This window comes from Alosa pseudoharengus, unplaced genomic scaffold, assembly GCF_046254945.1.
Source record: "Alosa pseudoharengus isolate Yale_2024_CS ecotype anadromous, Long Island Sound unplaced genomic scaffold, YU_APseudo_1.1 YU_APseudo_1.1_scf_17, whole genome shotgun sequence".
NCBI classification, from domain to species: Eukaryota; Metazoa; Chordata; class Actinopteri; order Clupeiformes; family Clupeidae; genus Alosa; species Alosa pseudoharengus.
The window spans coordinates 35454327-35472708 of record NW_027468640.1 but is presented as its reverse complement, the minus strand read 5'-3'; the positions used below and the strand labels follow the sequence as shown (position 1 = coordinate 35472708).

The following is an 18382-nucleotide window of genomic DNA, read 5'->3' as shown; positions in this document are numbered from 1 at the left end:
TCCAAAATTATTCATACCCTTTTTAAACAATCCCTGGAAACATCTTTATTTGCCATCATAGCTCTCAAAATGGTTCATATAATACCTACCAAGCCTTTTTTATTTCTCCACAATTATTCCAGACCGCACCTTTTTAGCAGCAATCCGGGTTTTGAGGCAGGAACGATTATTTGCCAAATGGCTTATGGCTGGGCCACTCTAAAATGTTGATATTGTTTTCTGTTAACCATTTCTTGCCTTGTTTGGCTGTATGTTTTGGATCATTGTGGTTTAATGGTCAAATGCTGCCTTTTGGGAGAGGTCTCTCAGCACACTGCCTGATCTTTTCCTCCAGAATATTAATGTAGCATCTTGTTTTACTGTTACCGTTTACTGTACTTTCAATATTCAGATGTGCCTTGAAGCGAACATCCTGATGAAAAAGGAATGTTTAGGAGTCTTCTGAGTACGAAGGGCTGGGCTCTCTCCAGCTGCTGAAGAAGGGAAAAGTTAATATTAGTGTTAAAACCTACTTCAGAAAAGGCACTGGGAGCCACCTGCTTGCTGCCTCTTTTTGGCATCTGAATGAGGAATGGGGGGAAAACATTGTTCTCAAAAAAGAACAGTGGGAAAGGTAAAAGATTGCAAAGCCATTTTATTGTACCTTTATATTGAGCCTCATTTTGAGCCACTTCCTGTTCCTGGTGGTTTGCCCAGTTGCTGCTCCAGGCAAAGGCTCAGGGAAGGGTCAAAAAAAGTCGAAAAGTTGATGGGACATAACTGGCCTCTGTGTCACACTGGTGCAGCAGCTCCTTTCTCAATGCCGTCACCAAGATGTTGTCCATGGTTTTGAAGACAGTCTGAATCTTTGTGTTGTTTTGATATGGCTAGAGGATTGGAGTTACTGGGTGTTGAACTCCGAGAGGACTTTCTGAATCCTATTGGGAGGATTCCATCATGTCGGCAGAGGCAGTTTGATGGACTTGGGGATGGACCTCCATGTGATCAGGGCTGGTTTGAGTGGAGGAAAGTTCCGTAGCTGTGTCCATATTTGATGTTTCTCCAGCTTTGAATCAACCATATCCATAACCTGTAAGGTCATCATCACTCGAGTGAACAGATTCACAAGTCACATCACTAAATTTGCATGATGGGGATGTGACTTAAAGCAAATTCTTGATGGCCTCCTCTGCACAGGAGTAAACCATGCGGGAGGCTCTTAAGCTCCGCTTTGGAGCTTATTGGGCAACATCTCAGAATCTAAGACATTCATTTAAAACAAACATTCTACAACAATCATTGTTTTTATATTATTGATTGAATGGACATTATTGTTTTATTGCTTTTCCCCCCTCATTTGCATTGCTTATTTTATTAATTGATTGAATTGACATTGTTGTTTTTTATTGCTACTCTCCTTATTATAGTTTGACCAACATTCCAATCTGTTCCCTGTTCAATTTTAATTATTATGTTGTTTTTGTATTTGTGTGTCGCTTTGGACAAAGGCGTCTGCCAAATCCCATAACCATAACCATAACCACTTCCGCTGGCAGGCACAGGAATGGATGTTTCCATGGCTTCAGATGTTCTCCCATGCCTTCAGATTGAAAGCATGCGTCAGAGACCTCAGAGGTAACTGGTTTCCTTAAGGTTTTGCTAAGGCTCACACACAAGAATACATGGTTTATATGTGTTGTTGCTAGTTGCCTTTCAGTTGAGGTCATAGATAGATAGATAGATAAACTTTATTCATCCCTAAAGGGGAAATCATGGGCCCATGACATGACATATTATCAAAATGTTAATGTTTTGTTTATAGTATTTGGCAGAGGCAAATTACCTGACTTTGGACGTGGTAAAGCATAATCTCCCAAATGGGGATTTTAGCAAGATAACCTCACAAATACTCTTCTGAATGAATAAGAAAAATGTCCAAATTCCTTAAAATATCATGGAAATCCTTCCCAATATAGTTGAAGCTCTTACAGATGCAAAGACAGGGACCAATTCCATATTAATACCTGGATTTAGAATGGGATGTCATAGAAGTGTCTGGGTGCAATGGTCATCCTAATACTTGATGTCCAACTTTGAAAATAAGTTCCACAGAGCAAGTATACCACCAGATAACATTTAACTGATATTTTTAATTGGATGCATATTTTGCTAAATGTGACATAGGAAACTTAAATTCTAAACTATTACTTTATTGTTGGTATCAGCCTTTCAGCACTGCAATGGTAAACAGGTACTTTATTGTTTGTATCAGCCTTTCAGCACTGCAATGGTTAACATTCAGGTAGACCCCCTACCACTGAGTATTTGTAGCCATGTACTTTGTTTCAGTGCTAGTACAACCTAAAAGAGGGTTCACAGTCTGATTTACTGATCACTACAAGATAGCACTAACAGAACATTATTTCTGGAACAATTAGTTATTTTTTCTTAGCAGAATACCAATACTATTAAGACCATATTTTAACCATATTTTATACAGATTACACATTTTATCTTAAAGCTGTACCACAAAGATTAAATCCCACCAATCCCCAAACCTTGATGAAAAAAAAAGAAATAGTGGTATTCTGTGTCCTACAACCCAATAAAATGTACCCCAAATGGCTTAATAGGACATATGTCCATTACTAGACAAAATCATTTCCATGCTCTATCTCTATTCTACATTTAAAATAATCACATTATGAGTTGAATTTCTGTAATGCATTAGTACATTGTAAGTGGTCTTTCATGAAGTAACAGATACAGATACAATTCTGTTAAAATGACAGTGGAATAAAGTAATAATCTAAATAGTTTCTTAATACATTGATCTGAACATACATCTCTATCTTTACGTACATAGTGTGCAAAGACACCTACTCTACTGTGCAAATAATATGCATGGTGAGACATGTTGACCTACAAAATCTTCTGACATTCCAGTTGACAAGTAGAGGAAGGCAGACACTTATGAAAAGAGGTGGCTACTTGGGTCGAGCTCTGTTTCCATTATGTCAGCATGAAATGTAGATGGGGAAAAGTGAAGTGAGGTCATATAAAGTCCTCTTTCAGCATGGAGCAAAAGGACAAAGAGAGAAAATAAAAAGAGATATGCCTGGAGAGAGAGAGAGAGAGAGAGAGAGATGGAATGATTGTTGTGAATGGAGTATCTGCAGTGATAAGGTGCTGGTGGATGAGATCTTCTAGTCAGGTGAGGAAGTAACGTCATGAGTCATGTCTTGGTGGGTGCCCAGGTGAGAGGTGCCCAAACTTGGCACCGGGAACCATGATGGAGGGTTGGCTACTCAGCGGAGTGTGGTGCCAGGCATGCAGTCACACAGGGCCCTCTGCTCTGCCCGCAACACCAAGCTCTCCGTCTGAGAGGAGAGGACAGCAGAGAAGGTAGCAGAGAGGAATGGACAGAGCAAAGAGGACACGGACCGTTTTTAAGAGGAAAAACAAAAACGGAGTGATATTTGATAGCATTTGTATTTACATGACAGAACACAGACACACAAACACACACACCCACACATACACACACACAGTAATTGTGCTCTCTATTGATAGAGCACTCCAAATTGTATGATGTCTTCCTTACATCATATCTTGTGGATTACCTTGGGAGCAATAATCTTACCCACAAGGATTACTATGGCTTCTGGTTTACAGTCCAATTGGACATCAACAAACTATGCTATAATAATAATCCATCACTTGAAGAACACATGCAGCGACTGACAAAGCAAGGTTTGCAGATAACCAACAGCCATCAAAACTCAAATAACACAACCTGTTCAGTCCTATGGAATGAGTGTCTCACCCGGGAGTCCAGGTTAAAGGCTGTCTTCTTCAAGTCCTGCAGAGCCCTCTGCATGAATTCAAAGGCATGACAATCCACACATGGCCGGCCTAGAGAGAAGGTGCAAGTGTTGCAGGGTTACTTGCTGCACAGATTGCCTCCTGTGTCTTATTTCCTATCAGCTGTTTCCAATAACCTTTTCTGAGGCACTCTGATGTCTCACCATCCACAACTGACAGGACTAACAAGACAGTCATGCAGCGAGATTTGCATGTGTTCACCACACACTTTACCCTTAAAGTTTCTGTGAATGTGCCATTTCTTAACAGGTTAGTCGATTTGTTCAACTGTTTTTTCGTGTGTGTGAAGGCCATTTACACAGTTCATGAAAGCCAGACTTCAGGGGCGGAGCTACGTGGTGGCCAGGGGGGGCCACGGCCACCACTGGTCAAAGCTTGGCCACCCTGCTGGCCCCCCCAGCTCCGTTCAGTGAAAAGTAAAAAAAAAAAGAATTGCTGCCGTTTTCGACAACACTTTGCAAAGCAGGGACTGAACCAATTACTGCACTCTATCTACGACCATTGGCCCAGTCAGGAAGTGTAGCCTGATCACATCGTGAATAGCCTAGTGCAGCAGCAGCAGCAGCGGGACAATTCAAGTCATCTGTTAAAAACACTGACAGTAGACTACTACTTAACCTCAGTTACAACAGGTAAGTTGATGAGTTGGAACATTAATTCTAATAAGATGTTAGAATGTGTCACGAATCATAGCCAAGTGAGCTGCGTTGGGCTGTCCTTGTTAGGTAGCCTTGGCTCTGACATTGATGTGTGGGGCTGATCAAAAATAATCGGATGCCCGCGGGAACGCTGTTACAAGAATATTTCGATAAAATTCGGGTGAAATGCAAGCATATTAGGCACATATCTCCAGAAGATTCCAGTTAGGCTAATAGGGCCTAGCCTAGGCTACTTTATAAATACATAATTTGCTGACTGTGTGTGGTTCTTGCCATAGCAGGCAGAGGCAGGCTGCTTTGCCTGAATTCTTTGTTACATTGCTCCGGAACTGTTCATCGCAGCGAGATGAAACCTTAATTGCGTGACAGAGCAGAAGTGGGGCTTTCCAACGAGACTAAACACTTGTCTGTGCGATCAAGTATGAAAATAAAAATAAATATAATGTAATTAAATAAATTTGATTCATATTTACAGTTCACCTGCGCACCCATTACTCTAGTTTGAATTACTCGCGAACCTGTGATCGCATAGATATGGCAAGCATATCAGAAGAAAGAGGAGACACAGGGCTATCTATTGGTACCAAGTATATCGTTCCTTCTGGGCTATAAAAACAGACAACGTGACTGCAAAATAAAATCATGTACAAAAACCAACGCTGCACACCCATTAGCCTACTATCGTTTGAATTAGGCCCTACTCACTTGATCATTTGATACCAAGTGCATCCGTCTGGGTTATAAAACAGACGAAATGACATCAAAATAATAACTTCATATAGCTCGACTTACCCCGTGTTTTTGTGTGTTGTGGTGGCAAAGCATGTTCATAATCCAACGCTATCATGTGTTTCTATGGCAAAGCATGTTCATAATCCGGTTTTGAGATCCTAGCAAATTCCTGCATGGCATCCAATTCGAGACTCACATTGCATCCCAATTTATTCGACAAAGAAACACCTTTTTGCCTTCACTTTGTTCATGGCAATGCAGTAAAAAGTTGTTTTACAATCATCATGTCAAATCAAGTGTACACACAGAACATGCAAACTCGGGTTCAGTCAGGTCAGATCAGTTCGTGTCACAGATATGGAGCGCAGAAAGGGCATTTTTCATTACTGGGTCAATGGCACTTACAATGACCAGGATAACTGCTTATAACTAAAGGTAGTGAGAATGGTAAAAATAGAGTAGCCATAGGGCTAAATAAAAAAAAAAGGCATTTATTTCCATAAGGCACACACCACACATTTTTCACATTTGCTCAGCCCCCGAGAATCCCTCCACCATGGCAATGATATTGCCAGATTCAGAACAGTCTGCCCTATGCACACATGTGCCAGCTTGCAGTGGTGAGATACATGTCAAAATATAAGAATTTTTATAATACACTTTTTGTATTTTTATTATTTAAAAATCTAAATGAAATCAATGCAAGTATTAATACATGAAATAGTGGCAGATCTGGGTAGCCTAGACTCTGTTAAAAACAATATATAGCATGTGTGTATGGCACTTACATTGACCAGGATAAATGTTTCTAAGGTAGTGAAAAAGCCCTTAAAACAGTCTAGGGTTCTACGGGTTAATTTCTTAATTCAGAGCCATGTTACTTACAGCCAAGTACTTGGAGTGGATATCAGAAAGAAATATAGTTTGGCCATCAGTATGAGATCAAATATATACATACAATATTTGTAGTATTTATTATTGTTCTTTGAGTTAACATCATTTGAATAAAACTGATTAAGTAAGGTGCATTATCATAATATTTTTTATTGGCATTGACCTATTTATGGAAAATATGTTGGAGTGGCCAACAAACTGACCTGTGTATCAGTGTTTGCTTTGCACAATTTATTACCATTATTAAAATAGGCTATCCTAATCTTCAAAACTTTTTGAGTAGTTTTCAAATAGTAGTTTTGATTCCCAAGTGCCACCCCAATAAAAAGTCTGGACCCAGCTGGCCCCCCCTATAAAATAATCCTGGCTACGCCCCTGCCAGACTTATAAACCTCTTAAACCTCATGATGTTCCTAGGCCTAGTCTAGGATAGCAAAATTACTGCATGGTGCTGTTGGCTACACCTTGTTGTTGTAAGATGCAGAAAAAGGCCACAACCTAATATTCAGTGAAAATGGCTTACTCTCAGCAGGAATGACTGTACCAGCCTCCTGCTCGGCGCTGATCGGTCTGAGGCAGAGAAGCTGGACCGCCAGGAGCAGCATCATCGCCCGCAGAGCTGCACTCGACACCATCCCGCTACACAACATGCCACTGATTCGGATTAAGATCCTGAAAAAATAAAAGCAAAATATGTTTGTGGTGTGGTGTGGTGCATGAACGCAATAACATTAATTCTGCAATAATAAGATAGGACCTGAGGGAAGCGTTACCTATCTGACATAATTTGCATTATGCTCACTGTTAACAGTAAAACATATATATATATATTTCAAATCAATCACATAGGCTAATATTTGGTAATGCATATACTAGGCTACATTATGTGCAGGACCTCCGTAGGCCTACAATAGGCCTACAAGAACAATAGGCTAATATAAAACCATATGTGTTTACCTTTCGCCTCTGATGCGGAAAGCACCTTGATGCTACTCAAACTGTCTACAACAGCTGCCGAATAGAATTATAACAACTAACCTCCGTTTTTTATAGACACTCGTGCATTGACCAAACATCCAGGTTGTCCTTTATAAATGCGTACGCTAGTGCTTAAAATTATATATTCTGCAGTTGCCGTGTGCTCTGATTCGCCCGAAGAGATCACATGAGCATCTGCGCTGAGTGCGCTCTGATTTTGGTTAGGCTACGTTTTGGAACTGGATCTCCTGACTTAAGACATGAATATTAACAGTGCAATAGTGATTTAAAAGGAACTTCACGAGTCTGTGTTTGTCTGAATAGGCATCGTTGATATTATGGAATTTAATGATGTAGCCTAGATGAATAGTAATAATTAAAAACGATGATTTTATTAATGATATCACTACGCCCGCAATGCTACAGTTTGCAGTTTACTGAACATTCCAACAAGTCCAGATGAAACAAGCCAGTTATTTTCTTTCATGTCAATCGGACAACTGCGATATGATACAGTATAACTAGGCTACTCTTGAGTTCTCTGATCCTCCAAAACGGTGGTCACGTGAGCCTGAACCGTATGTTTTCTTAGGTAGCCTGCTAAAATGCCCGAACTAACAGTACTTCTTTTTCCAAGATGGCGTCGATGAGGGATAGCGACACCGGCCTGTGGCTTCACAACAAACTAGGCTCAACAGATGAACTCTGGGCACCTCCCAGCATTGCTTCGTTGCTCACAGTGTCGGTTATTGACAACATACGATTATGTTTTTCGAGTTTGTCGCCGCCAGTGAAGCTGAAACTGCTGCTTGGGATGCTGCATCTGCCGCGGCGGACTGTTGATGAGGTGGGTTTGCGAGTTGCAATGAACTCCAACTACTGGCTGCAGAGTGCACGGTTACGTTGCTGTCTTCTAGCTGCTTGTAGAATGGTGAACCTTCTGTCAGTTGGTCGCTCACAAGACCTGTCAGCATCGAAGGGTAGTTTGATGCTATCTTTAGTGATCTTGGTTGTCCTGCATTCGGCAGACAGCATCGGTGGGAAAATCCCGCTTACATCAAGCTAGCTAAGTTATGTTAGCTGGAAGCACTTGAGCATTAGCAATGTTACGTTATTAGCTAGCCATAGTTTGCAAGTTAGGTAGCAATAAAGTTAGTGGTAACGTTGCCTGCCTGTACTATTACTGCTGTCTTCCCAAGACACGGGATCGCGATCTATACATTTGTACTACAACAGCAATGTTGACAGTTTAGAGAAGACGCATATGGTAGGCTAACGTCACTTGTCACACAAGACACATCAGCTAACTTAGCTGCTGGTTGTAAGGACTTGTCACAACCTCAGCTAGCCTAACTTACGTGTTCAATAGCCCTTAAGTTCTAATGTACCCAATGATGTTAAAGCTCACAGACAGACAGTCCTGTTATGTACTTACGGACAAAGTATCTGACTGAATAGTGCTACGTGTTAAACAATGGGGTTAGGGATGGAAATGTTAGGGTCAGGGCAGGTGCTTGTTAACGGATAAGTTATGACAGCCCAAACGTTACTTGGTAGTAACATTACTAGCTAGTTAGCTGGTAACGACAGCGTTAGATATTTAACGTTAATGTCCGAAGCAGTTTTTGGATGCGTATGGGAGGAAAAAAGTGTGACATGACTGCAGGCTGTCTATATCCACTTTTGTTTTAGGATAACTAGCCTTAGTCCAGGTAATGGCATGGCGAGTAATGCAACCATATGCTAACCCCGTGGCGTCTGGCGTCTGCTCAAAGCGTGTATTCAAGTTCGAGTTTGCCCAGGCACCAGTAGACTTTCTCACATGCTGAAATTTGCGCACATGAAGTTGTTTCGGTCTCCGCAGCTTAAGGTTGACCTGCTATCTTGTTCAAATCCATTTCCAGTCACCCGCCACACTGGTGTCTACACTGCCTGCCCGCCCCGACTCAAATGTGAAATTCCTCGACCTTCCTGAAATCCAGCTTGAGTTTGTTTATTGTTTATTTATGGCTCCTCGCAGACGATTTTGTCAGAAGCGACTTACAGTAAACATTACATGAACATTATAACTAACAGTTTATTGTCAAGTAATATGGCCTAAATATATATGGGAAAAAACAGAATCATCTTGAGTTAACATCACTTTCCTCCAGTGTTTTATTAATAATAATAATTATTATTGTTATTAAATTAATCTTTCTAGGCATGCATGCAAATATGTCTGCAGCTGAAGTATGAAAAATGACTTGAAAGCTTTTTTTTTTTCAGTGAAAAGAACTTAATAAAATGAAAAATCACAAGTTTAGTGGGACTTACTAGCCAGAATCTCACTAGAGAGTGTGAACTGCAATAAATAAGACACATTGTCTTACAATACTAAGTAGCATAAGGTCTACATGAAAATATAACTGTGTTATAGCCTTAGATCAGCAGGTAGAGCAAGATGCTAGCAACATGGAGGCCATGTGTTTGGTACCCAGGGAGCAGATACACTGATTCAATTATGTATTGCAGGACTGATTTGCTTTGGATAAAAGTGTTTGCGAAATGTGATATGGTCAGTTAAAACCAGTGCTGTTGTACAGCTTGATTGATTTTCCAGGCCACGGCTTACTGATTTTCTTTTGTGTCTGCCAACTATGTTTCCCAGATGAAGGAGGCTTTGACGGAGATCATTCAGCTTGCCACGGTGGATTCCGAGCCCTGGGTCCTGATGGTGGCCGACATACTCAAGACCTTCCCAGAGACAGGGTCACTCAACCTGGACCTGGAGGAGCAGAACCCCAATGTGCAGGACATACTGGGAGAGCTCCGTGAAAAGGGTCAGTCTGAAGCACACACAGTTTTGATTTGACTGTCCTGCTTTTTACATCTGTCCATATGTGCAAGTGCGGGATTATATACTGCGGGATTATATACTGCTCTTACAGTTTTCCACAATAGTTGAAACACAATTTTTGAAACCTTCCACCCTTTTCTCCATTCTCAAACTACATTCACAGAATGACTGACAGTTCTTGCAAAATAAAACACTCACCTCAAAAGTTTTACTTGTGCTCAGAACCAAACAGTGTTAGAGTACCGATCCAGTGTATGGTTGAAGTGTTCCCTTAACGTGACCATGCAAATACTGTTTTTGCCAATATGACTCTTCCTCCAAAAATCTTAATGTAGCCCCTTGTTTTAGTGTTACTGTTTACTTTGAAACATTTTATGAAATGTTCACCCCATCCCAAAATGGATCACTTGGTCATCGTGGATGCTGATCATGGATAACTCTTCTCCAAACAACTCAGCTTAACCTTTGTATGGGCACACCTGGACAAAGAATTTAGCTTTCGCTGTATTTTCTTTTGACCCAGTGACTTGGCCTGACATTGCCATAAAAAAGTAAGCATTAAATCCAAATGACACTATCTCTATTTCAATTGTGGGGGTGAGAAAATTATTCTTTTGGGATGTTTTTCAACCAGGGGGACCTGGTGACTTTCTCAGAGTAAACGGTAACACTAAAACAAGAGGCTACATTAAAATTCTGGAGGAAAATATCAGGCAGTGTGCCGAGAGACCTGCCACAAAAGGCGGCATTTGACCATTAAACCACACAATGATCCAAAACATACAGCCAAAAAAGGCAAGAAATAGTTAACAGAACAATATCAACATTTTAGAGTGGCCCACCCAGAGTCTGGACCAGACCTCAATCCGTCAAAAAAGTGAGCACAAGGCCAGAGTGATGGCAAATAATTGTTCTTGCCTCAAAACCCGGGTTAAAAAGGTGCGGTCTAAAATCATTGTGGAGACATGGAGAGGCTTGGTAGGTATTATATGAACCATTTTGAGAGCTGTGAATGCAAATAAAGATGTTTCCAGTTATTGTTAAAAAAGGGTATGAATAATTTTGGACACCATTTTTCATAAAAATGTTAAAAAAGACAAAAACTCTCCTTTTTTGATTCCATGCTTCTACCACATTGTCTTACAACCTTTTGTCATGTGGCAGTGTCATTTTCAGTCAGAACAAACATATTATTGGTCAAGAGAAAATCAACTTTAAATCAGTATTTGCCAGGGGTATGAATAATTTTGTTCTTAAATGTATATATCAAGTAGTATGTGTAAGGGAAGTCAGAGTAAGTGGTAAACTTCCCCCTTACCTCACTGGTGATGTAAACGTTACCGGTCAACAGCCATCCTGTGTTTGGCCCTCATCGCACCTGAAGTCCCATCCCTATGACTGCCCTACCATCGCCTGTTGCTGTCCCCTTGCCTGGATTCCTGGCCCACGCAGCCTAGCGACCCACTACTTGGCCTATGACAACTCCTAATCCCTATGGACAATTCATTCCCTACACTGGACTATTTGAACTTTCTGACATTAAATAGGATTCATGCATTATCATACTGGATATGTAACCATCCTACCTCTTTGTAACATATACCTCAGGTGGCTTTAAACACCATGTTCTATTTTCTACACCTAACTAACCTATTCATTTATCATGTATACAGACCTTACTGCCCTGTAAGTGACCCTAGGCAGATGGGTGAGGCCCTTGAGTCGTGGATCTGCTCGAGGTTTCTTCCTATATGTGTCTCCAATAATTGGGAGTTTTTCCTCGCCTCTGTTGCTCATGGGCTCTCTCTGAATGTTTAATACTCTGTAAAGCGCCATGAGACATGTGTAATGTTTTGGCACTCTCTGAGTGAAATTAAATTGAAAATGTAAAATTAAACCTCCTGAAAGCAGCCCTATGGCTGGCTGTTGGTCTGTTCTTGTGTGTTTTACTCCAGTGTGTAAATGTGTGATTGTGCGCATTCTTTACAGTGAATGAGTGCGATGCGTCGTCCATGCTGCCGCTGGAGTGCCAGTACCTGAACAAGAGTGCTCTGACCACACTGGTGGGACCCCTCAACCCCCCTATCAAGCATTTCCAACTCAAGAGGAAACCCAAGAGCGCCACCCTCAGGGCAGAGCTGCTACAGAAATGTAAGCCCCAAAAGTGTTCCTGTTGCTCAAATGGATTGATAGACTTAGATTGTGATGACCACTAACGGTTACAGATTTGATGACCAGAAAGAGCACATAAGAAACACACTTATGAAGTCTGCAATTCTTATCCCGTACAGTTCTTGTCAACTTCTACAAATTTCTTCCTACGGTCTTCAAGCTGTCTGCTGTCTGTATGTGGCTATGAGCAAGCACAAAGGCAAACTGTACTTTGAAAGTGTGTGTTTTCTACTTTAAGCCACAGAGACGGCGCAGCAGCTGAAGAAGACTGCAGGAGTACCCTTCCACGCCAAAGGCAGAGGCCTCGTCAAGAAAATAGACACCACCAGTGAGTTTTCCTTCTCTCTGCCTCTCTTTTAATTGTCAGCCACTCTCTTTCTCTCTCTTTCTCTCCCTCTCTCTCTATTCAAGGTCCTATTCTCTCTTCTCCCTTCTCGATGCCTGTCCACAGCAGTCTTTCTTTGTCTAACTTAATGGTGACTCTCTTAGGATCTAATGCATGCTTATCGTGTCTTGCTTTAATTGTGGCTTGGGTTGTACACACATACAGTACATACCCTTGCTCACTTCTTAAGGTACACGCCCTGCCTTGGAAACCAAAAGACAACAATTTTATCACCAAAATTCTATAGCTGATGTTTTTAGTAAGGTCCCACCTTTGAAGGTTTTAGAATATCTTACTAGCATAGATTTAAAAAAAACATATTTAAGTTTCTCTAACACACAATGCTCTGACCATTAAATAGCCTTAGTTGCTGAAATGGCCTTAAATTAAACAAGCAAACAATCAATCTTAAGGTACACCATTTCTGTGACACACAATACATACACACTTGCTCATTTGTCTCTCAATTTCTCTTCTCTCTCTCAGCTCCCTTAAAGGGGATCCCTAAGGCCCCATTCCGTAGCCCAACTGCCCCCAGCATGTTCAGTCCCCCCAGCACACGCACACCCATCGCTCCTGCACGCACCCCCTTGCGCAAGGAAAGGGGCGTCAAGGTAATCATCTGCTCACAGTGCACACAGACATATTGATTCATAAACATATATATTGTACTGCTATATATTGTACTGCTATACGAAGCGTACTATACACATGTATTAAAGCTTTTAAAGACAAAGCACTGATGTATGCAATTTAATGCTAATTTTTGTGGGCTTTTTTGTTTCCCTGTAGTTATTAGACATTTCAGAACTGGACATGGTTGGAGCAGGCAGAGAAGCCAAGAGGAGAAGAAAGACACTGGGTAAAACACATATATATATATATACACACATACACACACACACACACACACACAAATATACACAAATATACACATTTTAAAGCATTCACCATTCTTTTGAGAAAACAACTTGGCTTGTAACTAAAGCAAGGGTCTGGAAAGATGGTCTCTGCACTGGGCTGTATTGCACACATCACACTCAGAGCCTGAAATGGGCTGTTATTTTAGCTTGTATTCTTGCTGTTGAGTTTAGGCCAAAGATTCATGCCTTCCTTGTTCACAGACACAGAGACCGGAGAGAAGGCTGCCAAAGAGGAAGCCGTGGTTGAGAATGCCACGCCTGACTACGCTGCTGGCCTGGTGTCCACACAGGTGTGAAACAGACTTTTACACATATGACACATGACCTCACACACATGATCACGCCTGCATGCAGACGCACACACACACACACACACACACACACACACACACCAATGTTTCCCATATTGACTTATTTGTGGTAGCCCACCACGATATCAACATTGACCACCACACAATGATTTTTTATGTACTAATTTATATGGGATGAAATGCTTTTTTTAATCTCTCTCTCTAATTAAGTTATGTGCAAGCATATAAGAAGCAGTATCCCTACGCTTACATTAGAATATTGTTGGGTTGTCGAGGTTAGCACACTATAACGTTACAGCTACTTGTCAATATCGACTTGTCGTGCAAGGCAAGTATAACTATAGGCTATTCATTTTATTGACTCCGACACAGAATGTTTGCTCAACCCTCCCCCCCCCCACCACCTACCACCACAAATACAATTAAATCATTCTGTGGGAAACACTGCACACACACACTATGACTAATAAACCACCAAAATAATTAGGCATCTCACAATTAGTGCATCTACACTTAACTGAATTGTAAGATATCACCAGAGAGAAACAAGTCTTACTACATGGTGAGTTTCATCAGAGTGAATTCCTTGGGTGTGTTTCAGAAACTGGGGGCTCTGAACGAGAGCGCCCTGCCCTCCACCAGCTACCTACCAGCCACACCCAGCATGGTCCCCTCGTCCTCCTACATTCCCAGCTCCGAGTCACAGCCTGGTGAGACTAGCATGCCCGCTCTGCTGTGGCAGACTACTGGTCTAGTTTTGCCCTCTGTTAACTTTACATTTCTACTTGTGTGGCGTGGTAGTTTCCCAGTTACATTTGCACCTTTATTGTGGTGTAGTAACAGGCTAGTATTTGCTTGTGCGGCATTTCATCTCTGATCTTGTACTGTACTAGGGCTGTGACGGTGTGGATTATTTCTCACCGTGATGAAAAAGCAACATTTACCTGTAGTTTTGCCTTTGGAAGATGGTCAGTTGTGATTGCTAAGGTTTCTTGTATTTATTTCATGTCTCGTATTTATGATTGTAACTTTGAAAAGGTAAATAAAAATACAAATGTGGTGATGGCAGTAATGACCGCAGTATAACGGTGATTTGGTTATCGCCACAGCCTTATACTAGCAGTCTAGTGTTCACCTCTACTTTTGAAATGCATGTTTTTCCTGTTGTGTTTTCCCTACTGTTCCTTCTCCTCTATCTCATACTCACTCGCTTTTTCCTGTATCCCAGCAGGTGCAGGTGGTGTCGCACGCGAGGCCGGTCGACAGCCTGAGGAAACGGCGCCCCCTGGGGGCGGTGCCCAGCTGGCCGGACAGTTCAAGCAGCGGCCGCCCATGTACAACGCCAGCACGGCCAGCCCCTCGACCCCCACCTCGCCTAGCCAGCCAATCAGCACGCCAGTCAACAATGCCCCTCCCGCCGCCGCCACGCCCACCCAGCCGGAGGCTCCGACGCCCACACAGCCGGCCGCGGCCCAGCCCTCGCCAACCCCTGCACCCATCGCTGCCCCGCAGCAGCCTCAGCCCAAAAAGAACCTCTCTCTCACGGTGAGCTCCAATTGGCTGGGCTGGGAGTTACTGATGAATCGGTGATTTAGTATGCCAGTGAATCCTTGTATCATTCATTCGTTTTTCAAAATAAAACCAAAGAACGAAAAACCATTTGTTTCCAAAACCAAAATTTAAAAAAAGCAGATGAGTTGGATAACGACTGATACACAGATTCCAGTGCATTTAAGATATCTATACTACCAAGTACCATTTACCAATTTAGATATCTAAAGTAACATTTACTATTATTATATATTTACGAACATTTTTAAAAGTAAAGTTTATTGTGGAAAATTGGAAAATGTACAAGACTATTTCAATATCAGCTTTGATTGATGTCTCCAGTGTGAACTCAGTTTGTGGATGACTGCTTAACATGTTTGTTGGTTCATATTTTGTGTGTGTGTGCGCGCAGAGAGAACAGATGTATGCCGCACAGGAGATGTTCAAGACGGCCAACAAGGTCACAAGACCAGAGAAAGCTCTCATCCTCGGCTTTATGGCTGGATCCCGAGGTGAAGCATTTGCACACCTTCACTCATATCCACTGTTTCTGACCGGTTCAATGATGCATGGCATTCAGCCAAAAACAATTTCTATGTTTTATTTGGAAAGCAATAAAATCCTCCACCTGCTGAATAGTAGCACAATTAACCTAGCAGTATCCTACTCTCTCTATCCCTGTTTTATCTCCCGTTCTCTCTCTACATATTTTTTGTTTCACAAATCTTCACAACAACTGTCTTTCCTTTTCTTCCCCCATCCCTTCTTTTATTACTCTCCCATTGATGCTCTCTCAATCTCTCTCATCTTTCCCTCATCTAACCATTTGGCCTGTCCTCTCGTCCATCCCACAGAGAATCCGTGCCCGGAGCAGGGTGACATTATCCAGATCAAACTGAGCGAACACACGGAGGTCCTGCCCAAGGCGGACGGCACAGGCAGCACCACCATGCTGGTGGACACAGTGTTCGAGATGAACTACTCCACCGGCCAGTGGACCCGCCTCAAGAAGTACAAGCCCATCACCAACGTCTCCTGAGTTGAGCGGAACCCACAAACTTGAACAGACATGTTTATGTTACACGCAGATACACACACACACACACACACACACACACACACACACACAAGCAAAACGATAAATAACTGTACAGATTATCACACACACACACACTTACAGCTACAATTACACTCTCAGATATGTGCATACATACAGAGACAGACATACACATACACCACACACACACATTCACACTCATGGGCCAAAAGCTTAAAGGGGGGTGTGGGCTCCAGTGGATGGGAGGGTTCCACCCTGCTGCGCTCCTGCGCTGCCAAAAGACAAAAACACTGGGAAGGAACTTTCCAGAACCTCTTCATCCTGTTCGTTTTGTTTTTTTCTTCTGTTCAGTTTTTTAATCGACATTTAACCCCTCTTCCTTCTGGATTGCTGAATGTTTGTGAGGGGGTGTGGTACAAGATGTGATGTGAAACCGCTGTGTTCGACAGCTCCGGTTCTTTTGGAGAAAACAACCTAGCCTAAAAATCTCTAAAGAAGACAACATGGAAAAAAAAGACTGAATGTAACATGTTCCCAATGCTAAATGAGAGACAAAAACGTCAGTTTCAGTATCAATGCCTGATTTACTTTTTCCCTGGAGATTTTGGCATAATGATTGATTATCAACCTCAGCAAGAAGGGAAGAAATAAAAGCAAAATTTCTCCAGGCGTGTTCGTTCAAGGCATGTTCATACAGGTCTAAAGTACTGTAAGTAAGTGTATGAGAGACCAAAACCAGATAAGTGAGTAGGGGTCTACATCTTTGAACAAGTCCATTTTTGGAATTATTTTTATTGTTGTACTGACAGTATAACATTTAAGAAGTAGTAAAGAAAATCAGTGTTTCCCACAGAATTGAATTCTATTTGTGGTGGTAGGTTTGCAGAATTAACTTGAATGCAACAGTTTTTAACAAATTAACACAGCGTGGTTATGATGCAGATGTAAGCACAATTTAGCCAGTCGACTTTTATGCCAACAATTGCAGGATTGTTAATGTTTTCTTTAAACGTGCATGTAGGTTTGTTTAGAGACAAGGCTGCGCAAAGGTGTACATAGCTCTTCAAAGAACAAATTCCATCCAATTTAAACAGTACAACATGGAAAATCATTGTGTGGTGGTCCGCCACAAATAAGTCAATGTATGGGAAACACTGAAAATGCATCCTGCTAATATTATTGCAGATGGATGACTCCTTTTTTGCTACTGGGCTCCCCTATAGATACATATAATCTCTGAAGAGCCATTTCTACTTCCAAAGTAATATTACACAATTTCATACAAATAGGATATTGTACTTGCCATAAAGCATGATTCTTTGGTCAAGGATAGCGAAGTCACAAGGCTGGTTTCTCTAGATGGATAAGGTCCGGCTGCGAAGCCGCGCCATCAAGTTCACTTACCATCAAAATTACTTTGAATATGTTAGATTAAGGTAAAAAAAAAAACTTGCATAAGATGCAACGGATAGTCTACATTTTCCAGGTGAGGGAGCAGACAGACAAAGCTTATAATCAAATCAACATTGAGCTTGTATGTTGGAGTAAACTGAAAAGAATGCATAGGAGAAAAAATATGCTTGCTTGCTTGCTTCAATGAAATCAGCCTACATTGATGAGGCGACCCTATTAGCAGGGGCGTCACCAGACCCTTTTTACTGGGACACGTGCCCCAGTATTGAACTGCTGTGGCCCAGTAAAATCTCAAGTCCAAGTTCAACTAAATTGTTTGCGGAGTACTCGTCACACAGATATCATGTGGACGAGCGGAATCTAAGCTTTCCAATGATATTAGACATTGTGATAAATGGTTCACGAGAAAATTAAAATTACATGAAATGAAATGTACATGAATGTAATCATATTTGCATTCTGCACTCATCTCTGCACACCCATTACCCTCTGTGAAATATCTCTAGTTCTACTATGATAAGGTACCAGAGGACATGAGAATGCTGTGTCTGATTTGTGAACTTGGCTTTATTGACTGCACATCCCACCTGTGGATCTTGTGACG

The 18382-nt window shown here is 41.6% G+C and overlaps 2 protein-coding genes across 4 annotated transcripts; one reads left to right on the top strand and one right to left on the bottom strand.

Moving 5' to 3' along the window:
• Nucleotides 1-2109: 2109 nt before the first annotated feature.
• Nucleotides 2110-7961, bottom strand: nicol1 (NELL2 interacting cell ontogeny regulator 1). 3 transcript variants are annotated; one of them, XM_076289406.1, is made up of 4 exons: nucleotides 7889-7961; nucleotides 6673-6821; nucleotides 3806-3894; nucleotides 2110-3359 (listed from the first exon to the last, which is right to left on the bottom strand). In XM_076289406.1, the coding sequence occupies exons 2-4, from the start codon at nucleotides 6797-6799 to the stop codon at nucleotides 3288-3290; spliced, it is 288 nt and encodes a 95-aa protein (XP_076145521.1). In that variant the 5' UTR covers nucleotides 6800-6821; nucleotides 7889-7961; the 3' UTR covers nucleotides 2110-3287. The 3 variants fall into 3 exon arrangements, with proteins under 3 accessions (XP_076145521.1, XP_076145520.1, XP_076145519.1); XM_076289405.1 differs by lacking the exon at nucleotides 7889-7961 and adding an exon at nucleotides 7107-7407; XM_076289404.1 differs by lacking the exon at nucleotides 7889-7961 and adding an exon at nucleotides 7188-7407.
• Nucleotides 7604-16965, top strand: nelfa (negative elongation factor complex member A). Its single transcript, XM_076289403.1, has 11 exons — nucleotides 7604-7974; nucleotides 9778-9949; nucleotides 11956-12117; nucleotides 12377-12466; nucleotides 13010-13137; nucleotides 13316-13385; nucleotides 13648-13736; nucleotides 14359-14467; nucleotides 14986-15302; nucleotides 15721-15820; nucleotides 16163-16965. The coding sequence occupies exons 1-11, from the start codon at nucleotides 7765-7767 to the stop codon at nucleotides 16345-16347; spliced, it is 1632 nt and encodes a 543-aa protein (XP_076145518.1). The 5' UTR covers nucleotides 7604-7764; the 3' UTR covers nucleotides 16348-16965.
• The last annotated feature ends 1417 nt before the right edge of the window (nucleotides 16966-18382 follow it).